The sequence below is a fragment of the Loxodonta africana genome, chromosome 24 (assembly GCF_030014295.1).
Source record: "Loxodonta africana isolate mLoxAfr1 chromosome 24, mLoxAfr1.hap2, whole genome shotgun sequence".
Lineage (NCBI taxonomy): Eukaryota > Metazoa > Chordata > Mammalia > Proboscidea > Elephantidae > Loxodonta > Loxodonta africana.
Genome location: NC_087365.1, coordinates 62,537,404 through 62,561,619, shown reverse-complemented (window position 1 = coordinate 62,561,619; position 24,216 = coordinate 62,537,404). Strand labels below are relative to the sequence as shown.

General features: G+C 58.2%; 2 protein-coding genes across 7 annotated transcripts in view; one reads left to right on the top strand and one right to left on the bottom strand.

Moving 5' to 3' along the window:
* The window catches only part of TCFL5 (transcription factor like 5), a 20,386-nt gene extending 16,277 nt beyond the window's left edge, over positions 1 to 4,109 (top strand). The window contains exons 6-8 of one of the 6 annotated variants that reach the window (XM_064276326.1): positions 6 to 363; positions 1,392 to 1,547; positions 2,598 to 4,109. In XM_064276326.1, coding sequence (XP_064132396.1) covers positions 6 to 128 — 123 coding nt within the window. In that variant the 3' untranslated portion in view covers positions 129 to 363; positions 1,392 to 1,547; positions 2,598 to 4,109. Of the gene's footprint in view, positions 1 to 5; positions 364 to 1,094 lie in introns of all 6 variants that reach the window. The other 5 variants (XM_064276324.1, XM_064276327.1, XM_064276328.1 and 2 more) reach the window with 5 other exon arrangements.
* On the bottom strand, positions 1,334 to 24,216 carry COL9A3 (collagen type IX alpha 3 chain). The gene is made up of 32 exons (XM_064276322.1): positions 24,151 to 24,216; positions 23,475 to 23,543; positions 22,221 to 22,256; positions 21,456 to 21,527; positions 20,853 to 20,906; positions 20,499 to 20,534; positions 20,231 to 20,254; positions 19,894 to 19,947; positions 19,316 to 19,369; positions 18,875 to 18,916; positions 17,552 to 17,608; positions 17,023 to 17,076; positions 16,386 to 16,439; positions 16,032 to 16,085; positions 15,317 to 15,370; positions 14,911 to 14,964; positions 14,198 to 14,251; positions 13,337 to 13,390; positions 13,167 to 13,220; positions 12,592 to 12,636; positions 12,448 to 12,501; positions 12,181 to 12,234; positions 11,631 to 11,684; positions 11,446 to 11,517; positions 9,888 to 9,923; positions 8,974 to 9,018; positions 6,797 to 6,829; positions 6,499 to 6,645; positions 6,334 to 6,388; positions 5,502 to 5,684; positions 2,719 to 2,796; positions 1,334 to 1,524 (listed from the first exon to the last, which is right to left on the bottom strand). Exons 1-32 carry the CDS (start codon positions 24,214 to 24,216, stop codon positions 1,334 to 1,336), a joined length of 2,043 nt encoding a protein of 680 aa, XP_064132392.1.

Below are 24,216 nucleotides of genomic sequence, written 5' to 3'. Positions count from 1 at the left end.
TTTAGGAATTTGAGAGTGTTTTCTGTGGGAAAACTGGCAGAAGGCTAAAGTTGACCAGACCCGACTCCTTGGTGACATGTCCTGCCCAGGAAAGTCTACAGAGCAGCCCAGCTCTGGAGATGAAGTGAGCTGAACTGGACACTGGCTCTTCTGAAGTCAGCGGCGCCCCGTTGTGACCCACAGCATTTCCTGCGGCCCGTACCCTGCCCTGATCGGAACGCCAAAGTCACGTGGCTCAAGTTGACGGGACTCCAGTAGGGACTCTGAAAGCACATTTTGTAAGAATATTTATCTAGAACAGAATGTTTACCCGTTAATGTCCTCCTAGACAATTTGGGGGTGAAGACATCTTGACACCAATTAGTAAGTAATTTTTCAATTATCTGTCTGACTCCATCATGTTTTCTTAACATGATAACTTAAAAAATTAACATCCTTTGTAATTGGTTTAGTCTTAAAGGGTGCATTGCTTTTTACTTATTTACCTTTTAAATATGCCCACTTAGCAATTGGAACAAGTGACATTGTTCTTAACTAGAAGTAGTTTGGCAATTTTATTTCATTTCAGTTATATAGCTCCGCCTGTAGTAATCCCCAGTCGTATTGTACTGTACCACAAAATGCAGTGCTGTTTTAGAGCTTTTTGCTAGAATACTTCCAGGGACTCCTTTTAAACCTACTTTTGTCCATAAATGAGAGTCATTACTTTATGTGTAATAAACTGTAGTGTTTGGAACCGAGTTTTTCCAATGAGTGGCTTTATTTATTACAGTTATAATAATAGGCTTGACTCCAATACAGAGTCACCTTCAATAAATACTGTTAGTCAGAGACAGTTGTGAGTCTGTACGCAGATAGACGTAGGTGACTCAGACTAGGTCTCTGGAAAGAAGAGGTGTGAGGGTTTCTTGTTATACTGTGTCCAGTCATCTGAAGATTGAAGATATCACTTTATTGGGATTTTATCATAGTCTTTACACAGTGCTATGTAAACAAGTTGCTGAATATTTTTGATCTCCTGAAATTGTACAAAATTTCTTATATATACACCCTACATCCCTCTCCAATGTTGGGTTTACTGTTGTATTACATAGGGCCTGTGTTCAAGGTATGACGTCACAGATGAATGGGCCACTGTAAGTACATGTAGAGGCAGGATACTTTGGACAACAGTTGATGAAGGGTCCTCTCAGGGACCAGTGTCCAGTCGGCTACCATTGAAGACACTGAGGCGATAGGCCAGGAGGATTTTCCAGACGTAATGAGCGTGTAGGAAACCTCCCGGAGGCGTCACTTCAACCGTCAGTGGCATTTCACCTCCTCATGTTGTGTTTTATGAGCTTTTAGGGCCCGACTTCTCCCCGCCCCCTCCTAACACAGCTCCTTGGCAGGCTGAGGTGTCACAGATCCCGGGAGTCCCCTGAGCACCCACCGCGCCAGGAATGCCAGGATCGCCAGGAGGCCCAGGTTCACCGTGAGCACCGTCCTGACCGTCTTTGCTAGTGCCAGGCACCCCTTGCGGACCTAGAGACAGACCGTGGAGGGAGGTAAGTTTTGATGCAGTATGAGCCCAAGGCCTAGTCCTACTTTCCTCCATTTTCACATACGTCCCCAGCCCTCTCTTGCCAGCTGATCTCTCAACTCTGAGAAGGGGCCAAGGGGCGCATGCCCAGGCGTGAGGACAACCAGGACAAGTGCCGCAGGGGAGGTGCATGGGGTAGTTGGAGGCGCAGCTCTGACGGGCCAGGCGGAGGGGGTGACCCTGTGCCGCAGTGTGGCCAATTTACGAAGGTCTGACTGGCTACTGGGTGAAGAACGGATTTGGGGTGGGAAGGAGAAGACGGCAGACCCCAGGTGGGAGGCTGTGAGAGGCTTTGGTGATGGACGACAGTGGAACCGTGCAGGTGGGGAGGGCTGTGCCTGCACCAGGTGGTGGGTGGTGAAGCCCTGACTGGGGTCGGTTTGTGAGGCTGGCATCCACAGGACCCTCAACCCAAAGATGGCACTGAAACTCACTCCCGGGCATGCCATCACCCAAGATGCCGCCCCGGCCTGGGGCGCTTGACCGTTGGGGCTCAGGGAGGAAGCACTAGGCCAGCAAAAGAGGTAACTGGAGCGATGCAGCTGGGCCAGGGGAGCAGCTCAGGAGGATACCAAGGAGGCAGCGGGGAGAAGAGCGGGGGGTGTAGAGGCAGAGGCCTCCCTGCCCCCATGCCGTGCCCCGACAGGAGCCCCACACTCAGAGGATTTGTGTGTGGATGAGAATGATCCAGAATAATGTCCCCAAAAAGGCACAGGGGACCAGACACAGTTGGGGCGGGGTGGCCTCTGCTAGGGACAGAGACACTTCCGCCCTTCTTGACAAAGCACTGACGGTCGACACTTCAAAAATGTAAATATCCAGGGTACATGTGGGTCACCGAAGAGAAGACTCAGTGAGAACTTAACTGAAATAGTCACTGGGTGGGTGTAAATAGAATGTAAATCTCTTTCACTAAAATAGATACATGAGGGTCTGTTTACTGATTAAAGTTTCAGGTATGGAAGTGGTTACTAAAACAACTCCTAACCTTGCCTTAAGAATGCTTTGCCCGAAGGAAAAAGGGCGTCTTTACAGGAAAAGGAGACACATCTGTAAGGCAGACACTCCCGTGTGAAGCTACGAAACTCTGGGAAGGATGCCGAGAAAACAGCCCCGCGGCAACAGCAGCCTCATACCTTGGAGCCCTTGATCTCCGTCGGGCCCATCCAGGCCGACACCAGTGGCGCCCTTGTCGCCTCTGTCACCTTGGTCTCCTGCCAAAAGACATTGAGCATTTACATGTGTCAGAATATTGATTACCAGGTTTAAAGAAAGAGATTCCTGGTGCAGTATCATCAACTACGCTGCACCCGGTGCTTGACACCACCTCTTGGAAAAGGAGGCACCCACTACTTTTCTCTAGCTTTGTCTTGAAGCATTCAGACATCCTGAGAACACGCCCCACCAGCGTAGAGCTCCACGGGTTTGGACAGGCTGCACCCACCCGTAACCAGCGTCATCAGCCTCTTCCTTGACTGCTGATGTGGGCATGCACTTTTGATGGGATTCTGGTTTTGTTCAAAATATTCATACTTGTTAAATATGACTTTTGACCCAGGAGTTACTTAAAAAAAAACATTGCCGTTGAGTCGATTTTGCCTCAGAGCGGGTGTTCTAAAATGCCCCTCTAGTTGTATTATTCAAATCTTCTCTCCTTGTCCTCTTCTGCTCGATCCTTAATTACGGAGAGAGGTGCGTTAAAGCCTTCCATTTTGATGGCAGATTCGCCAGTCTTTGTTCTGACAATGTGACGTTAGACGCAAACAAGTCCCTCTGGAATTAGGCTCTGGCACCCTGAAACTCGAATGTGCACAGACACGCTGCAGGTTAAGCTTGAGAGCCTCTGCCTGATGGCAACAGTGCCACCAGCTTCCCTCTGCTTAGCCTTTGCAGCATACCTTTTTCAGCCTTCTACTGTTACCTCCTAAAATCGACCAGAAGCCAGAAGTAGCAGCACCCTGTGGCTACCACCAGTTCTCACCTGTCCATCAAACGTGGACCGCAGGTGAGGAGTGGCAACCGTGGCTGGAGAGCTGCAAGCTGGCCTCCTCAGTGGGCACTGAGCTAAATGGCGTCTCATGCCAACGTGAGGTTGACCTCAGTGACATAGGAGCAGCTGGTTCAGACTTAGGCTGCTGACCTGGGGTGTCCTTGGTAAACGTGGGGTGGTCCTGCCCAGTACTGCTTTTCTAATTTCCCAGGGAGGGGAGACAGAAGCCCCCAGTAACTGGCTCCCATGTGACTGCCTACGCCGTGCTCCACCGCTTGTGTAAAGACCTCATCTGTTCTCACAGTAACCCTCTGGGCTCAACACAGCGCCAGCCTCCCACAGGGAGAAGCACTGGGCAGAGTCGGCCCAGACCCTCTGGGCTCAACACGGCGCCAGCCTCCCACAGGGAGAAGCACTGGGCAGAGTCGGCCCGGACCCTCTGCACAGGCATGTGCACGCGTCCATCTGCGCCTTCTGTGGTAGCCTTGACTTTGTTTAATTAGTGTTGGGAGAACCAATAAAGCTGATTAATGCTGTTTTTGAGTTTTTCTTTTCAAAAGTCTTGAAGGAATTCACATCCCTATTAGAAACCCTGGTGGCGTAGTGGGTAAGTGCTGTGGCTGCTAACCCAAAAGATCAGCAGTTCGAATCCACCAGGCACTCCTTGGAAACTCTGTAAGGCAGTTCTTCTCTGTCCTATAAGGTCACTATGTGTTGGAATCGACTTGACGCCAAAAGGCTTTTAGGTTATGTAAGAAAAATCTTATTTGGCCTTTTCTGGACCTCAGCAGCCCCTCACGTGGCTTTATACCAGCAGGAGAGGCCTGGAGAAGGCCATAACTGAAAGTTTCTAAGGAAAGATGGAGCTGTCGACAGTTCATTTGGGTGGATACTGCCGATGGAATGGTGAGGTGAATTGGGCATGTCTGCCCTCTAGTGGTGAAATTCTTCAATCTCTATATGGAATGCTTTTCACCTGCTGAAGTAATGGAATTTAGTCTCAAAGACAAAGGAATCCATGGAATTACAGTTCTCTTAGAAACTTTTTTCTTGTTATTTTTCACAAGCAGAAAGTTACTTCAGTAACTTAGAATTGACAACGTGGAGGTATGCTGCCTGGAGCCAAGCTTCAAGTCCTTGTTTTGGGCCCTGAGGCAAGCTGGCTTTACAGTGGCAAACGGCTTGTCTAAATTGTAAAGGCCATTTTGGAAAATGTCAGTGTCCGCAAATTCACACAGCTGTGTGTTATCCGTGCTTCTGGATGCCCGCCTCTCCCCACCCCCATTTATATCTGGGCACACCCCGAAGCATTCCCAGTAATTGAGGATCGATGAAGTCTCAGCTGCTGTGTGGGCCACCAATCGCTAGGCGCCCAGTAGTTTTCATCTTTTCTAGTTAAGGTTTCTCTGGTTCTTTATAGTCCTTAAAATACTACAAACATTTCTGATTTTTGTATTTTTGCCTTTTGCAACAGACATTTCCATACACTGCCAGCTTTCTCCGGAGTATAAATGGGACTCCTGTTATTCATTTCTCAGGTTTTTAAATGATTCCTCCCCTAAATGTTCTGATGGTATCTGAGGAAACTACCACATGATTTAAAAGTCCTCCAGTACCTGCCGGCTTAACGGGGATTAACTGTGACGGGGAGGTGGGCACCTCACACCTCAGCGACTTCTAGAGACAGCTCGAGTTTTCATAACATTTCTTAGAACAACACAAAGTGCTGGATGAACCCTAGACAGCCTGAGAGGAGGCAACGTGGAAGCCTTAGGGCCCTAACTCTCCCCGGGGTTTTCTTTCCTGCTGGACCTCCAGAGAATGTCTGTCACGGGGAGGGAGAGGTCTGCAAAGTTTCCTGACGGAAGGGATGTCTGGGGGCTTCCGTGGTTCCCGCAGAACACAGTGTCGCGGGGCCAACTCACTCACCTCGGGGTCCAGGGTCTCCCAGCTCTCCAGTGGGACCGCGATATCCAGGGGGCCCTCGAGCACCAGGGTGGCCAGTGGAGCCAGGGAGCCCCGGGGGGCCCGGTGGGCCGGCTGGACCGGGTCGCCCTATGGATCCTGGCGCCAAAGGCTTCCTCAGGTGAGTGGCTAACTGTGCGATTTGTTCTTTGGGAAAGAAGGATGCGAGCGTTTACCGCGTGAGGGTCGTCATAAACGTTTTCATGTGAAGCCTAAAAATACCTGTCCTGCCTCTCAGGAGGTCTTCGCTTACTGATTGTAAACAGTTGCACGTACTTGGGAGTGTGTAATAAGTAAGTGTTCCACAGAGCGAGTCACAGGGCTGGAAAGGAGCTGCTTACAACCCCGTGAACCAGTGGGGGCAGAAGACGCCCCTCAGGGAATTCCCTGGGAAATGCATGCAAAGGCGCAAGGGCACACTTGTTTTCTGTGATTGAGCATCACCTGGAACATCTGCTATGTGCCAGGCACGTGTGAACAAACCCTCGTCTAGTACAAACGGCAGACTGGACGGGCAAGGGGGTGCTGCTAGGGCAGACTGGATGGGGGAAGGGGCGCTGCCAGGGCAGACTGGACAGGCGAGGGGTCACCACCAGGGCTGGCAGGCAGGAGCACGGCCAGCACATGGGGGAAGACGGGCAGAGGAGGAGAAGGGCCGTGTGCAGTGGTCAGGCACTGACAGCCCCCACGGCGGGGGTTGGGGGGCGGGGCCTGCCTGGGGAGATGGAGGAGAGCGGTGCCTGCCTAGGATGCTGTAGCCGGGAACCCCAGGCCCAGACGCCCATCCCCCGCTCACCGCTGATGATGCCCCCGCACAGCTCCCGAATGTGCTGCTCGCTGGCTTCTTTCCCCTAAAAGTCACCACAGACCCATCAGCAGACAGCCCCTCGTCACACTCTGAAAGGTAACTGATGGTTTAGAAAAAACACCCAAATCCCCCAAAAGCCAAGGAGATACGCACCGGAACACCTGGTTTCCCCGTAATTCCAGGGCTGCCTTGGAGCCCCTGGAAGCCCACAGGGCCAGGCGGGCCTGGGACCCCCTGAACACCGCTGGTGCCATTGGGACCCTGGATGCCTTTGGGGCCCAGCTCGCCTCTGTCACCAGACTGGACAGGAAGAGCAGAGAAACGGTCAGAGGCCAGACCCCTGCTGGGGCCGCTATCCTGTCCCCCCACCAGGGGCCAAACTTTTGAGCAGGCTGCAGGTCCTGGCATCGCCACCACAGGGTGACGGGGCAGAGCACCCCATAGCACTCACCATGCCTTTGGCTCCGACAGGCCCGTTGGGACCCTGCAAACAGAAAAGGGCTTCACGTTGATGTCCTGTGTGTGGCTGCGGCGGTGGAAGGGGATCAGCCACCAAGGCCCAGGGTAGTACTTTCTTAGTTGAGGGTGAATTAACACAAAGCATCATATTTTGGAAAAGGTTGGCAGTAATGGGGCACAACGTGAGAAATGTAACCAATGTCACTGCACTGTGGGTGCTGAAGATGTATGGTGGACGTTTGGGTGGGTATATCGTCACCACAATTTTTCTGAAGTTAAAAAATGAAACAGACAAGAAGTCATCCATAAAACTATGATTTGGTTTCACCAAAACATTGACGATGGTCATTGTACTTATTCTTCTCTCCTACGTACATTTTTTTATATCACTGATTGTATTATATGTACTTACACACTTTCTAGGAGCCCTGATGGCACAGTGGTTAAGAGAAGGATGCCTACCAAAAAGGTCAGCAGTTTGAATCCACCAGCTGCTGCTTGTAAACCCTATGGGGCAGTTCTGTTCTCTCCTCTAGGGTCTCTACGACTCAGAATCGACTCGGCGGCAATAGTTTTGGGTTTTTTGAATGCTCTTTTTAAGGACCCCTGGTGGCGCAGCAGTTAAGCACTCGCCTGCTAACTGAAATGTTGGTGATTTAAATCCACTAGTGGCTCCGAAGGAGAAAGGCCTGGCGATCTGCTTCCGTAAAGATCGCAGCCTAGGAAACCCTGTGGGGCAGTTCTACTCTGTCAGATGGGGTCACTGAGGGTCGGAATCGACTCGAGGCCACACAACAGCAACACTCTCTTTTTACTTGTTATTTACTTAAATGGTACTTTCTTATACATTTACTTTGTTACCTGTTGTTTTTACTCTAAATGAGGCAAAAAAACATCTATATGAGTACAGTCAACATTTACCCTACAGCAAAGATGAGAAGGTCAGGGAGGTAGGGAAACTTGATTAATGGAAACGGAACAACCAGAGTGGAAAAAATGAGAATTGACACCCCATGAACGATGTAACCAATGTCCCTGAACAATGTGTAGAAATTGTTAAATGGGAACCCAAAGTGCTGTGTAAACTTTCACCAAAAACAATAAAATATTACATAACAAAAAGAAAAAAAAAAATGAGGCTGAGATGAATGTCTGGTCCTGAAGCTCTGCTTCCCACCTGTGTCCTCAGGGAAACACTCCCCCCCCGCCCCGCCCCAGGGCTGGTTTGGGTTAGGATGGGCCCTGGACGCAGCTCTGTTCACACCCGTGGGCTTACAGACCTGGTCGTGCGGTCACAGAGCTGGCGAGAACAGAAGGGTGACACTCCCCACCAATCAGCCTGACCACTGAAGTAGCTGAGAGCTGAGGGTCAGGTTCCCCAGCTTGGAGCAGATACTGTCCCTTCGCCACCCCATCAGATTAGTGGGGCTGCGCCAGGTTTTCTCCTGATTCCCAGGGTCCCGTTTGTCAAGATGGTCTGAGAATGCATCAAAAAATTAACTCCACCCATGCACAACTGAGCTTATCCTGGCTGGAGATAGCAAAATCTGCACTGGGCTAGGAGGGTTTTGCCAGAGACAGGATCCCTGGGGATAAGCTGTTCTCCATTTCGTCCAGACTCAAAGGGAGGCTTAGTTACAGGGCTAACCAGCCTGGGTACTCCAAAGTCAGAAACATCATTTGCCCCCCAGCCCCAGCGATGGTTCCACTGCAGCCACCTCTAGAAGGGGAATGTGAAGGGTATAGCAATAACGGTGGCACAACGTGAAAAATGTAACCCAATCACAAGGATTTATTTTATATGATTTTTAGCTCTGCGGAAGCATGATTTTCTTAGTGAAAACAAGGGATAATTCATGCTGAAAGTCCTGATGGAGTGACCTTTCCAAGCAGCGTTACCACTCAAGAGCAGGTGCTGGTGGGCCCCTGGATAGGAGCGGGCCAGGGCCGTGCAAGTGTGCCTCCCGCCCTTTGCTTGGGGACTGGACAGTCAGTTCCCTTGCCAGGCCCGGCTCGTTTGCCCAGAGGGACAGCCTGTGGCCGTGGCTTTCACGTGGATAGCATCTCAGCTCCTTGTTCTCACCTGGATCTGTAGGTGGCCCCACTGAGCGTGGCTCGTCACCTTCAGCAGTTCAAGAAAGCTGCTGAAGGTCAACATGTCACACTTACCAGCTCTCCTTTATCCCCAGGAAGGCCGTCGGCACCGGCAATGCCCTGGAAAGGACACCCCAAGTTAGGGGGAGCTGTCCCCAAGCCAGCTTGACTGCCCTAAGCTAGCTGAACTCAGACCTCGGGTGTGTGACAGCCGCCTGGGGGCTGGCAAAAATCCATCTCCAGATGAGTCCAGAAGTCCAGGACCTGGAACCTGCCTTTTCACTGACTTCAGCATTCTGGTGACACAATGATTAAGCGCTCGGCTACTAGCCAAAAGGTCAGTGGTTTGAACCCTCCCAGTAGCTCCACGGGAGAAAGACCTGGTGATCTGCTTCTGTAAGTAGAGCCTAGGAAACCCTAGGGGCAGTTCTGCTCTCACATGGTGTCACTGAGTCGGAACCAACTTGACAGCACCCAACAACAGGGCCTTCTGCCAGCTCCAGCAGCGCTGCCTGGGGTCAAGGAAGCAGAAGCTGAGGTGCCAGCAGGGTAGCAGCTACGGGAGGCCCTCCCCCACCCGGAGGTTTCTAGAGAGAATGTCCTGCAGAGAAGGAACTGCATCTCATCTGCTCCAGCGGACTGGACGAGAGCCCAAATTCTGCCATCCTTACCGAGTTCCCTCCCAGAAGGGATGCCCTTCTCTTGGGGCTCCTATCGACCCCATGCCTCCCCAGAGCAGGCATTGGTGCCCTGGACTGGGGATCTGGGTAACCAGAGCTGTTGTCACTGTGCTGGGGGGGGCGGGGGGGAATGACAGTGATCAAGCAGGAATGAACAGGAAAGACCACGTGGATGAGAACTGAAAGAAGAGGGAGCCACCCACAGGGTTCTGGAAACAGGCTGAAGGCGGCTGGGGAGGTGGGCAGAGTCCCGGGGGGAGGGTAGCTGCTGGGCCATTCCCACCTCTGATGGGATGCATCTGCTCTCACCTGGTCTCCCTTTGGCCCTGCGGCTCCTACCGGGCCCTGCGGGCAGAGACAAGGCACTGCAACAGACAACAAACATCCCCAAGGCAGCCTCCTGCGTCCACACGGCACAAAGGGCCTGCCACAAAGGGCCTGCCCCGTGTGTGAAGCCAAACACCAAACCACATTCCCAGATAGCCTGTGAGCACGTCCCAGACTCTGCTAGGCACCCACACGCGCCCTTTTCCCATAGGTCACCCTCGCCCCCTTTTGGCTCCACAGCATCACGTCGAGCTCTGACGGGGAGTCGGACCCTGTACGTGTGGCACCATGGGCACCACCGGTTCATCAGTTCTCACATCTAAACAGATGCCTCTGCTCTCACACCTGCTAGCTCGTATCAATCACGAACTGAGAGGTTAGGAGCAAACAGTAAAACAATTCACTAAAAAATAGCCATTTGCTCGGGCAGCAGCCTAAGCGAGAACTGGCCAAGGGAAATGCAGCAACCAGGTGCCCCTCACAGGACAGTGGGGGCTGGGGGGTGGAGACAGACAGGTGTCCGAGCTGTCAGCACCCCCTTCCTCTCCACCATCTCAGAGGTCTGGGCTGTTGGCGTGCCCCCCGAACCCTGGAATTTCCACCCTGGAGGCTAATAAAGGGCCCACTGTCCATTCATCCAGCCACAGGGCGGTGGTGTCCTCACCCACCCCTGGAACCAAGGGGCACCTGTGACCACGCTCCCACGTCTGCACAGCTTCCTGGAAAGCAGTATGAACCTTCAGGCTGGGCGGACAGCTGAATAGAGGCCTTGTCCTCGCCTGGCAGGGCAGTGTCAGGGGCACGTGGCGGGGCTCTCCCCAGGCCCACCAATTCCTCCCTGGATGACTAGGGCAGCACTGGGCCTCGGAGGCCTTGGAGGAGCTCTGTTTCCCCATGGTGCCCCAGGCTCATCACCACACCTATGCACCTGGGCAGAGTCACAGTTGTGATGGGGACAGCCCCCTCCTCCCACTGAACCTGCCGCACCACTGTTGTGAGACAAACAGGGCCGTGAAAAGCTACAAATTGTGATAATCACACTCTCTTATTTCACTCTGATTTCAAGCCCTGGGTCGGGGGGGCTGGAGCTGCCACCCCATCCCCTCATCCTGCCAGGAGCTCACTGACAGCACACCGACTGTGACTGCCATCACTTGGCCTCTGATGGGGGACCCCGTGGTCTTCATTCAGCAGAGTGGACCCAGTGTGGATCTGAACCCGTGCCTGCTGCTGTGGGGGACACCTTCACCATGAAGAACCATGTAGGCGGGGTCAGGCCCAGTTCAGCGCCTTGGTGTGAGGACAGGTGGGTGGTGTGAGGATGGGTAAGTGGGTGGGGTGAGGACGGGTGGGTGGGGCGAGGACGGGTGGCCAGGACATTCATTGCACCCCCAGTGCAGGGGTCCGGGTGGCCAGTCCTGGGGAGACCCAACAACATAGTTTCTCATCCAGGGCCTTCAGGTGACCGTCCCCCTTGCTGAGTCCCAGAGGTGTTGTGTGTGGGTGGGGGTGGGTCAACCTTTCCAGAACAGCCACTTACCCGGTCGCCCACGCTGCCTCGGAGGCCCTGGGGGCCAGGTAGGCCGGGGTCCCCGATGCTACCCTTCTGGCCCTGTGGACACAGTCCCAGCCCCCTGTCAGCAAGCCCCAGGCAGGGCCCCCTCCCCCGCCCAGGCCCCACCCTCCTGGGCTCACATCCTGGGTCCCAGCCTGAACCTCACCCACCTGGAAGCCTCGCACACCGGGGGCCCCAGGAGGGCCTTGTGGGCCTAGAGCCCCCTGAAAAGCAAAAGGGTGGGTGTGAGTGGGTATCCCTCGCCTGTGGGGGTGCCCTGAGGGGACCCCCGGAAACACCCTCCACAGGTGAGGGGGGCTGGGTAGAGAAGGAGCTGCCCAGGTCTGGCCCAGATGCTGGGATGGAGGAGGAGGATCTCCTGGGGGAGGTGGGCAGGTGGCAGAGGTCAGGCACGCCCAGTGTCAGGAGCCCATTGCCAGGAAGGTGGCTGCTGTTGTCACCGTATCGGGCTAGGAAGGGGACGCTGGGCTTGGTAGCCTGGCCAGGGCCTCTGGCTGCTGGGCCTCAGCATCTTCCTCCCGAGGCACGAAGGCCCAGAGGTGACCACAGCTTAGGCCTGGCTCCACCACCTCTGAGCAGCCGGGGACCCAGAAGGTGAGGCTGGGGGCGTGGGGCACCTTGGACTTTGGGTGAGCTACAACCAAACCTCCCCGACCTGTGCAGATGGAGACCACACCTGGGGCCTTGCCCCTCACTCACCGCGGAGCCCCTGTGGCCGGCCTCACCGCGCTCCCCCGGTATCCCCACATCTCCCTGGGTGCAGAGGGGGAAGTGTGAGTGGGGGCCACAGAGGAGGTGGGGGTGCGAGGGGAACACAGAGGGATGTGGGGAGCTGGGGTATGTACGGGGACATGGGGGATAGGGATACATACAGGGGTGGTGGGTGGTGGTATGAATGAGGACTGGGGGGTGGGGTATCTATTAGGATGGGGGGTTGCAGCACCCATGAGGATGGGGGTTACATACAGGGATGCCTGGCTCTCCCGAGGGGCCGGCCTCTCCCAGCTCTCCAGCTTTGCCCTGCGGAGGGAGTGGGTGCTCTGAGTGCTGCCTGCACCCCTGCCTAGGACCGAGCACTGCCCCCTCCCGCCCCCCAGGAAGGCCACATACCAGTTCTCCCTTCTCGCCTTTGGACCCTGCTCGCCCCAGAAGTCCCTGCCAGGATGGGGTGACGGTCAGAGCTGTGAGCCCCAGCACTGGCAGCATGCAGAGTGGGGACAGAGTATGCCCAGTGGGGGCGGTTGTCTCCCCCACAGAGCCCCTGCATCACCCCCCTCCGGGACCCCAGGATGGGGCAGACCAGGAGAACACAAAGACCTGCTCCCACACAGCCACGTGTGCTCAGATTAGCGTGCACAAGGAGCGCCCAGCTCTGCATGCCCCAGGCTCCACGCGGCACCCTCCTCAGTGAGCACCCGGTGCTCAGTACACCCCCATGCTCAGTGCACTCCCTGGCTCTGAGTGCCCTCACTCAGCATGTTCCCCTACTCAGGGAGCCCCTGGCCCTGCATCTCCCCGACTTCCCACTCAGGGCCCTCCCTCTCAGTGAGCCCCCGGCTGGATCAGCACCATGCAGGCCCTGGACAGGCATGATCCCCTACCCTCCTAGGCCAGTCCTGTAGGGATCAACCCCAGATCCACCCTGGTGGCCCCTGCCTATCCCTACTCCCTTCCCCAGCACTCACCGGCAGCCCGTTGGGTCCCTTCTCTCCAGGGCTGCCATTTCGGCCGGCCTCTCCCTGCGGGGACAAGTGATGAGGATGGGGGAAGATGGGTGCCAGGCCTCCAGGCCAAACCCTTTCCTTCCCCCTCCCTCCCAGCAAACCCCTCAGCAGGACCCGGCAGCCGCACTGACCTTCTCTCCATCGAGCCCTGGCATGCCATCCCGGCCATCCTTGCCTGGCATGCCCTGGGGACGAAGGGACTGGTGAGGCCTTCCCGCAGTCTGGACAGCTGCCTCCCCGTCCCCTGCCCTGTGTCTGCCCCCCCCGGACTGGCCAGGCCTGAGTTGCCCATGGGCTGTCCATGGCCAAGTGGTTGCAGTGGTCACCTGGCCCCCTGGGCTGCCCTCAGAGGCCATGAGGTGTGGGAACAGGCAGACAGCAACAAGGGGGTGGCTGGGCCCACGCGCAGCCTTCCACTCACACCACCCAGGGAAGTTCTACGTAGCTCCTGCTTTACAGATGGGGAGACTGAGGCTGAGGAGTCAGCATTTGGACCCAGGTCTGCCTGTCCCAACTCTTGGTCACTTGTCTCAGAACCAAGAGACAGAAATCTGACAGGGCTCCTCCCAGGGGTCCGCCCCTCAGGGCCACAGACCAGGACGTTCTACAAGAGAGGGGCTGGAGGGAGCATGGGTCGAGGATGCCTGGCCACCAGGATGCGCAGGGAGGGTCCAGTTCCCAGGACCCTCTGATGCTCATGTCTGTGCACCCCCTACTCCTCACATGCCCCGTAGGAAAGCAGACAAGCCCACCCCCAGGACTGCAAATGCAAACAAGGGTGGGGGCTTGTCCAACAGCCACCGCCCTCTCCGAGGCAGCAGCTGCGGTGCCGAGTGCAGGGCCTCCTGACCATCGGCCCTGAGACTGAGCCACCAGCGAGCCAGCCTGTGTGTAGCCTGGGACCCCGATGAGGATCGATCTTGAGGAGGAAGCTGTTACGAAGACGCCAGGAGATCCACTGCAAGAGCTGATGCTGCCGAGATGGCACTTACCGGCTCTCCGGCCAGCCCGGCCAGTCCAGGGATCCCTTTGGGGCCAGGTTTGCCCTGAAAAAACACGGCAATCGGCTGAAGCAGCCAAGGCAGAGGGAGAAACCATACCCACTCCCATGCTCGCCCCTAGTGCTTGGGACCAGGCTGCTCCGGTCACCAGGCGATGTGCCAGGATGCAGAAACTCTGCTAGCCTGGCTTTATGCATGTACAGGGACAGCAGGCTGGACCCTGAAACAGCGCAGCATCCCTCCCACACTTTTCCAGACAAATCTCTCACTGGCCAGGTGTGGTCGAGAATGAAGAGGGAGCTGGCTTGGAGTTTCCACAGGCAAATACCAGCCTGGGGATTGTCACTTCGGCTCGTCTCTGGACACAACACACATTCACCTGTCTCTGTTTTATCCTGCTTCCCCATGGGCAGCCTTGGCCAGGCCGCCTGGGGCCACATTGGCAGGGTTCTACCAGGGCTCAGTCCCACTGTCTCTGCCTGACTACTCACTGTGGTTGCCCTGGACAATAGCTTGCTAAGCTGCTGGTAGCTTCCAGGAGTCCTGTGCCACGTGGGCCATGGGTGCTTGGCGCGGTTTCAGGAGAGCACAAAGAGTGCTGGGCAGGGGCGCCCCCCCTGCACATGCCCCCTTGTGGTCTCTTCCACCACCCCCTTCCCCGCACCCTCTGCACAAGGGCAGAGAAAAAGTTCTCCCTCACTTACGAGATCGCCCTTGAGTCCACGGAACCCCTCTGGGCCCCTCTCGCCTCTGTCACCCTGGGAGACAAGCGGGGAGAGGACACAGTCAGCCACGTAGAGTAGCCAGGGCCTGACTGCAGGGCCGGTGTCCCCAGGAGTGGGGCAGGACCAACCCTGCTGAGGATCAGAGGTGGGGCCCTGCTTTACATCTGTAATGAGAAATAATGCACCCCCACCCAGGACCCTCGCCCTGGTTTGCAAGGTCGTCAGGAGCAGCCCTTTGTCTGTGTGTGCTGGCCCAGGTGACCCAGGTCTGGCTCAGCCTACAAGGGCGGGCCAGAGGGGTTCTTCACACCGCATACGTGACATACATGTGACACGTGCACACATGACACACACACGACACATGGCACACACATGACATACATACCACTTTCCCAGGTGCGCCTGGGATCCCTGGGGGCCCTCGGAATCCAATGGGACCCTGTGGAGGAGAGGGGAGTCTGAACCGGCCCATTTGAAGGTAGCTGCTGTGTTACCCCCCTGCCACATGCAACCCCTGCCCATGCAGGCTCCCCCACCGCCCCCGTGTGAACCCCCTGCCACGTGTGCCCCATGCCCGTGCACCCCCAAGCCAATGCACCCCTGCTGTGTGCAGCCCCTCTGACAAATTAGCGCAGAAGGCTTTTCCTTCTGGGTTAGAACTGGCTCCACCCCTGCAGTCCTGAAGTCCCTCCTCCCCCACTGGGGCCCCACCCACCCAACCGTTTCCGTGTGGCCCACAAGAGCCTTCAGACAGCCCTGCTTTGTACGATGGTGTGGGGGTCCTTAAGGACACTTGGCTCAGCCTGCTCCGTGGACACTGTGTGAACCGAGGCTGGGAAAGTCCCTGCCCTGCCACATGCTGCCACAGCCTGGGGCTCTAACCAGCTGCCAGAGCCTGGGTCCGGCTGGAGGGGAGCGGCTGGGGGCTGACCTGAGAACTGGCAAGGGTTCAGGCCCCTGGCTTCCCGCCCCAAGCCCCTGGGCTTTCTTGAAGACTGGTCCACAGTCACCGGGGACAGACATCCACTCGATCATATGTGTGCTGGTGGCAGGGCTGACGCCGGTGGCACACAGCCCTCACAAGGGGGAGCAAGACTCACCCGGTCCCCGGGGGGCCCGAGAGGCCCTGGCAGTCCTCGAAGACCTCGGGGGCCCTGCAGGAGAGCAGAGATGCAGGGTCCCAGCCAAGGGCCTGTCCCTCCACCCGCCTTGGGGGGCCACGTGAGGGGCCTGGCTCTGGGGGGCCCCATGTTTGCCCTAAAATTCTTCAGCCTCAGCTTCAGGCCCGCAGAGCTTTTGGGTAGGTGGTCCGGAGCGTGGGACTGAGCCTGGTTCCCATACAGCTCCCCACCGCTGGAGGTGGACAGACTGCCCCCTCGGCCTTAAACTACTCCCGCTTGGGAGTGGCTGTCTGAGGGCTTCCCACCTACCCTCCTCACCCTTGCCAGCCTCACCTGCAGCCCCACGGTGCCTGGGATGCCAGCGGGCCCAGGGGGGCCAGGATCACCCTGCAACAGGGATGAGAAAGTGTGTGCGCAGGTAGGCCCTGGGCTCTTCCAGCTCCTTCCCCCACCACTTGCTGCCTACCCCCAGCCTTCCCAGCAGGGGACGTCCCCCACTTCCCAGCTGAGCTGCCACAGCTGAGGGGAGGGCTCATGGAGGAGGTCACTCGCCCACAGTGACATTAGCCTGCCTCCAGGGTGGCTGGGCATGTCCACAGGAACACCATGCTCGTCCACAGGACCATGACCCACGGTCTCCATTCCAGCCCCTTCCCCTCTGCTTCACAGCCACCCTCAGGCCCCACCCACTCTCAGGCTCTGCCTACCTCAGGCTCCACCCAACCTCAGGCTCTGCCCATCCTAGGCTCTGTCCACTCAGGCTCCACCTATACCCAGGTTCTGCCCATCCCAGGCTCCACCCACCCTCAGGCACTACCTACCCCAGGGGCTCTCCATCCAGGCTTCATCCTCCCTCAGGCTCTCCCCACTTCAGGTTCCGCCCACCTTCAGGCTCCACCCACCTTCAGGCTCTGCGTACCCCAGGCTCTGTCCACTCAGATTCCATCCACCCTCAGCAGTCTCGCCTTACCTTCTCACCATCTTTGCCAACTTCTCCTTGCTCCCCTTTGTAGCCCGTGGGTCCCTGAAGCCAACACAGAAGGTGATGGGTCAGAGCCCACGGGCCCCTCAGAGACCCCCGCTCCCAAGGGGATAGAATCCAGCCACCCGAAGAGCTCAAGACAGCAGGCCTGGCCCGATGGGAAAACCAAGGCCCAAGAGATGGCAAGACAGCAGCGGGCAGGAAGGAGAGGGGCAGGTGGTGCTGGGTTCCCACCAGGGGGGTAGGAGGGGGGCGGTAGGCAGGGTGGGGCAGATTTGTCGCATGACACTAGTTCTCCTCCCACACCCAGCCTCACACCACCTTCTGACCCTCACGGCCAGTGTGTCACCAGGGTGTTGAGGGGCTGGGGACAGAACAAGGGCTCCCAAACAGGGTAAGGGGCTAACCCCCTCTTCCTGTGAAAATGCTGGGAACATGGGCCAGGCCTCCCAGATCCCTACCACCCCCCACCTCAGAGCATGTAGAGGTGGCTGCCTCTCCTCCCAGCGTGTCCCACCTTGAATCCCGGCATTCCTGGGGGGCCGGGGGGTCCTGGCGGGCAGATGGCAGGGCACTGTTGGAAAGCACAGAGGGTCAGATCCCTCCTGGCAAACAGGAGCCCAGCTGGCTGCTCTGGCCCACACCCCACCCGAAGCTGAGCTGAGCATGAGCCTCTTGGTGCTGGCCATGGGGTGACAGGCTGCCTGGGAGACCAACTTCAGAGGCCTCCTCCTTCAGGAGCTCTGACTTCTACAATGGCCCACAGAGGGATGGGCTTCACCACAGCACTTGACAGGTGGCCACTTGCTTTAAGGAAGGAGCCTCATCCCACCCCTTTGTCCCTCCCCTTCTTCCCACCCCTTCGTCCCTCCCCTTCTTCCCTCCCCTTCATCCCTCCCCTTTATCCCTTCCCTTCTTCCCTCCCCTTCTCCCCTTCATCCCTCCCCTTCATCCCTCCCCTACCCTTCCTGGGAGCTCTAGGTGGGACCCTGGTCCTGCATCCACATCCTATTGATTTACCCAATAGGCTCTAGCAGCTTGGGTGTGACGTCCCAGGAGCCCAGGCCTTAGACCAGTGGCCTCTGGGGCACAGACCCAGTGCACCGTGTGTCAGAGGCCCTGAGACTTCCAGATCATTCCACAGCACCTTCAACCTGTGCCCCTGCCCGCTCCACCTGCCCTCAGCCCAAGGTCTCCGGTCCTTAGGGATCCCTCCCCGCCCCCCGCGGCGGCTCAGGCATGGGGGGGGTGGTGGCTGGCAGTTCAGAGAAAGCAGGTATCTGTCTTTTGCAAACACAAAAGCCTGCTCCATGGAAACGAGGTGCCACTGATACCAGGAGCCACACAAAAGGGAGGAGAAAGCCTTGGTTTCTCTCCCTGCACAGTGAAAAGGCTCCCACCGCAGTGACCACAGGCCGGCTCTGGGCCCTCCTAGGGCTACGGCGTGTTCTGTCTGCTGCCCAGTGTGGCCCACTTGTCACGTGGGGCTGGAAGGCCTCTGGATGCAGCTCACATACTGAGAAACTGAACTTTTAACGTGTTTTCTCTAATTTACAAGAAAACCACTCCACAAGGCTGCCTGCGGGCAGTGCTGACTGGCCTGTGGTGTGGGGAGGGCATGGGAAGGCACCCTAGCTGGTGTCACCCAGCCTTGCGGAGCCTCTGCCTGCCCCAAGTGGGGTGCCACATCGAAGCATCCCTGAGGCCATGGGTCAGGCCAGTCCCACACACACACACACATACACACACACACGTGCACACAGGGCACAGGTACACACATGCATGCACACACATGGCACCCCCAGCCCCAGCTCCCTCCACTAATGGCTGCAGTGCCCACCTGCAGGTTGGTAGTACCTTCAGGGAGGACCCCTGGCTGTCCCTGGAACAGAGATAGAGCTGACTTTGACACCATTCCACCAGCCACTCTCCCTCCCTCCACAGTTGTCATCCACCCACTCACAGACTACAGCCCTCCCTCTCACCAGGAACTCAGGGACACTTCAGCCCCCCACAGGTAGGTTCTCTGCTCCCCCCTCCACGTGTGGCCAGTGCTGGGGCCACATGACAACAACAGAAACCACCCTGTCCCTGGGAGAGGTGGACGCCAGGTCTGAGCCTTGACGTTGCACATCTGCTGGCCTGTCTCTGGGGAGTGAGGGAATTTTCACACCAATCAGAGCCCTGGGGACAGAGGAGTCCAGCACTGCACAGGCGCCGTGCCCATGCCCATGCCCAGCACATCCCCTCGAGCTCTGGACTCCCTCTGCCCAGTACTTACAGGAGGTCCAGGAGGTCCTGGGGGGCCTGGGGGGCCTGGGAGTCCAGAGGGTCCCTGTGGGGGGTTATGGCTTAGCTGGGGCAGGAGCAGCTCCCATCTGAGATGAAGTGACTGGCCACTCCCAAAGAGAAGCCACCCTCTCAGACAGTGCCTCCCGTGGGATGCCCCAGCTTCTTCCCATCTCCCCCACCCATGGCCTTGTGCTAGGGTCAGCCTGGTCTTGGTCTGTCCTTCTCCCTGGATCACTGGCCAGGGTTCAGGCAGCACCTACCAAAGAGATGGATGGGGAGAGAAGGGGAAGGAGGGAGAGAGAGAAAGCGGGAGGCGAGAAAGAGAAGGGAGGAGGGGCAAGGGGAGAAAGGAGGAGGGAGGGGAAGGGAAAAAAGAGAGGAAGAGGGGCAGGAATGGGGAGGGAAAAAGGAAGAGAAATGGGGAGGGAAGGAAAGGGGGGAGAGGGCAGCCCCTGGCAACTGGACATGGGAGCCCCTGGTGGGCTCATGGGTGGTCACTGGTCCCAAGGTCATGGGCCCGCTAACCCAGCCTGCTGCAGGGGTGGGGGACCTGGGATAACTACTCACCGGGGGACCCCGGAGGCCGACTCCACCTGGGAGGCCGCTCACTCCTGCCTTTCCCTGGAGGGGGGAAAGGGGGAGTGTCTGCACCCAGAGAGCTGCTGAGGGCCCCAGCGGATCCAGCCCTGGGGAATCTGACCCCAGTCCTGGGCCCGCATGGGTTTTTTTTTTTTTTTTTTTTTAAAGGGACAGGACTCTGGGATGTGAGGACGAGCTTGTCCCCAAGGAGCCTGCCCCACTCCCACATGCTGTGGGACATCTAAGGTTGGCTCTGGGTTGGGGGCAGCTCTGGGGTACTGTGTGTGCCTGTGTCGGGGGCTGTGTGGGGGAGGCTGGTACTCACAGGGGGTCCGGGGAGGCCTTTGCCCTGCCGAAGAAACACATAGGTCAACTCCGTGGAAACACCTGAGTTTACCCACCCCCTTCCTGTGCAGGTGGCTCCCGGGGGGCCATCAGGAGATGCGTGTCTGCTCCGGGGACCCCTCCCCCACAGAGCACAGTCCAGGGACTCGCCCCAGAGGCTGCAAAGACAGGGCAGACACGACACCCAGCCTGAGGGGAGGGCACTGGGCCTCCCCAAACTCCCACCCACAGGAGAGGACAGTACTCACCCCCAGCCCTGGTGGCCCTGGGGGTCCCAGGCTTCCCTGTGGGAGGAAAACAGAGGGTGTCAGGGAGAGGCTGGGCTCAGCCTGTAGGCAAACCTCTTCCTACCCTGAAGTCCCACTAGGGCCTCACAACTCCTCTGTGGGTGCGGGGCAGAGACGAAGCCCTGCCTCCAGAAAACTGAGGCCCAAGGGGAGGGGCCTTCGATGCCCTACAGGTGCTTTTCTGGGGTGCTGGTCAGTGAATCCCACTGAGAGGAGCGCAGAAGAAGGGCCACGCCCCAGCAGCTGCAGATGTCCTGAAGGAGATGCCCAGCTGTACAGACCACCAGCCCAGCCTGGGGACCCAGGGGCACTTACCCGTTCTCCAGGGGCACCCTTGGGGCCGGGGGGTCCTTCCCGCCCAGTCAGACCCTGGAAAGGGAGGCAGAGAAGGGGCCGGGGTCATACAGGAACAAGTGCCACAGGCTATTCTGGCACTTTCTTATCCTGCCCACCACCTGTCCCTGCTGTGCCCACAGCTGGGGTGGGGGTGTGGGGGCAAGAAGTGGGGACAAGCCCACGGGACAGCACGCATCTCAGACTGTCTCTAGTCCTGGCTAATGAAACGCACGTGGGGCCGGGCCTCAAGCCCCACCACGGACAGATGGATGCACAGGCGAACAGACAGGGTGACTGGGGCCACGGTCAGTGTGGCCGGCGCTGGGACAATGGTCGTTTGTTCCTGGCTGAGCAGGAGCTGGCAGGCTCTCCCTTCTAGCTGTGGGCTGGCTCCGCCATCCACTAGATGTCCGCAGGTCTGGGACAAGGGCCAGGGGTCCCTGTGGGGGACGTCCGGGGATGGCCTTCTACAGGACAGCGGATAAAGCAGGCCCAGCTGGACGACAGCAATTAAAACCTGACCCTTGGCCCTGCCGGGATGGAGCAGCCACTGCAGGGCTGGGGAGGGGGCAGTACACTCACGTCCACACCAGGCAGCCCCGGCAGCCCGGCCTCTCCTGGCTTCCCTGCTTTCCCCAGGGCCCCTTTCAGTCCCTGTGGGAGGGAAGAGCGTGGGACTGAAGGGCTGAGGAGGTGGCTGGCCCTGAGCACTCGCCTTTGCCCTTGCCTTCGCCTTCGCCTTCGCCTTCACTGGGGAAGAAAAGCCTTTTCTGACCTGGCACCACTAGCAATCTGAGATGGGCCCACTCTTCTGGGGCCTCAGCCCCTCCTTGCTGCTCTGAAACCCCAGACCTGGCCTCTGCCTGCCTGCCTGCTTGGCTCCAGGAAGGCTGCCCTCAAATTATTGGCAGTGTCTGTAGGATGGGCACAGATCACTTCAGCCTCCCTACCTAAGGGCCAGTAGGTTCCTCCGGGATCCCCAGGGGCCCAGACAGGTCTCTGCACCCTCAATTCCTGGGCTGACTGGTGCAGGGGACGAGCCCCGCTCTGTGAGGGTCAGTGTACCACCTCCCTCCAGGTGGACCAGCAGGGCTGTCGATCCCCTCCCCCACCCTCCACCCCACCAGGTGCTGGCCCAAAGACAGCCTAAAAGCCAGACCCTCCCTAGACACCCTGAATCCCACAGCCCCCCTCCACCCCCTTCCTGGCTCTGGTCCCTGTTGCTAGCCCTCTGAGCCCTCCCCTCGGGTGACCCTGGACCCAGCAGGATGGGAGAGGCCTCAATGACCCCTCTGTTCTCTGTGTCCACCCCACCCCCAGCCCTCTCACCACATCGGGGACACTCACCGGGGGTCCAGGCAGACCTGGAGGACCAGTTTCTCCCTGTGGGGTGAGGGGGAGAACACCCACATGTGAAGGAGTGCTCCCTGAAACCCTTCCCCAGGGAAGAAGATAGCCCTAAAGCCTGGCAGCTGAGACAAGATGGGACGCCCCCATACCCCGCTTTCCCCACCCCAATGGGCTGGGGCAGAGAGGTGTGCAGAGGAAGGACAGAGCTGGGCTTACCTTACAGCCCTCACAGTATTCGGGAACCACTCTAAGGCTGCTGGGGCACACCCCCCCAGAAATACTGGAGCCCCACCCCCCCCACCACCTAAGAGCCTTAGGAAGCAGGCTGAGGGTGCCAAGAGACCTCCAGCTCCACATGGTCGGGGAAGGGGCCACCCACCCACCTGAAGTCCCAGGAAGGCACCCCAGAACCCCCATCAGACAGCCTCTTCTGACAGCACCCCCACTGACAGCCACCATCCCGGAATCCTTTGGCTGAGGCCACAAGGCCAAGTGTAAACTGGAAGTTCCTGTCAGCCTGGCAACCCGGGGGCACAGAAGCCAGGTGGGAGTGTGGTGCTCGAGGTGCCCAGCGTAAGCAGGGGAGTCTGGCTGGGGGGTGGGGGGAGACCAGTGTGCTTTGCTGGCCCCAGTCCAGGACCCCGAGCAGCAGCCCTGCCCTCGGGGACGGAAGGAGGTGCACGGCCATGAAGGGCAGAAGGTGAGGGGCTCCGGCTGAGATGAGGAGAGTTCCTTATACACCCCTCACTGACTCCACCAGGGAAGTAGTGCAGTGAGAAGCCTTACATGGGGCAGGAGGGGGGCTGGGGGGCACAGGCAGCAGGAGTCCAGCTGCCCCCAACAATCCTTGACCCTGGCCTCCCTAGGGCACCCACAAAGGATGCCCTTTGGGGAAAAGCCTGCCCCCACCCCCTTCAGGGCCAACTCCAGTCCCCAGCAACACCAAGGAGACCCACATCCCCCACCCACACAGAGGTGGGGACTCAGAGACACACACATCAGCACCCACATTTCTAGCCCGAGGACCACCCTCCCCATTGGCCCCACAGGAACAAGGACAGTTCTGTCTTGTTTCAAACCCCTTGTTGGCTCCTTGCCAAGGATGCCCCTCCCCCACCCTGAGAGGGAAGTTTTCATTTTCTCTCCATTGGGCTGTCTGGGGGGCGGGGGGCTCAGGGAGATTAGAGGCAGACTAGAAGCTCATGGAGCTCCCCCACCCTCCCATGAGTGGGGGTAGGGGACCCAACTCACATCAATGCCGTCCTTGCCTGGCTTTCCAGGAGGCCCTGGGGGGCCAGGGGGGCCTCGAGGTCCCACTTTCTGAAATGGAGAAACTCGAGGTTAGGAAGCCTTCCTCCCCAACCCCCTGTGGCAGGTCCTCACTGGTCCGGGCTCCTCACTCCCGATGGAACAGAATGTCTCCTCTTTTGGGGGCTATTACAGGGGCCCAACGGGGCAGCCCCCGAGCTGCGACCCCCAACAACCTCAGAGCCCCAGCAAAGCCCAGGCTGTGGAGTGCAGGACACTGGTGCACACTTCATCCGCCTTCTGTGCCCTGGTCCCCTGGCCCGCAGGGAGCCAGCAGGGACAAAGGCAACATTGTGTGTCCCAGGCAGTGTCAGCAGCACTCAGACGCTGGCTGGCGAGGGAGGATGGGGCAGCCCCTGGACTCATCCTGAGGCATCCCAGCGCTCGTGAGGCAAGTCAGGGCACCCACAGCTCTTGCGCCCCTTTGGTGAAGCAGGTATGGGCAACAAGGCTGCGCTGCAGTCGCCTGGGCTGGGCCGCTTGCCCAGGTCACAGGGGATGGGGGTCGTCCACTGACTGGGCTGTACCCCTGACGACTAAGCTCAAAGCCCCCAACCCCAAGCCCCAGTTGGCGGTTCACTCGGGGACCCAGGCCCCGTGCCCCGCGGCCTGGCCTCACCTGCATCTCAGTCACAGCCAGGAGCTGCCCGAGCAGGAGGAGGGCCAACATGGGGGCTCCGGCCAT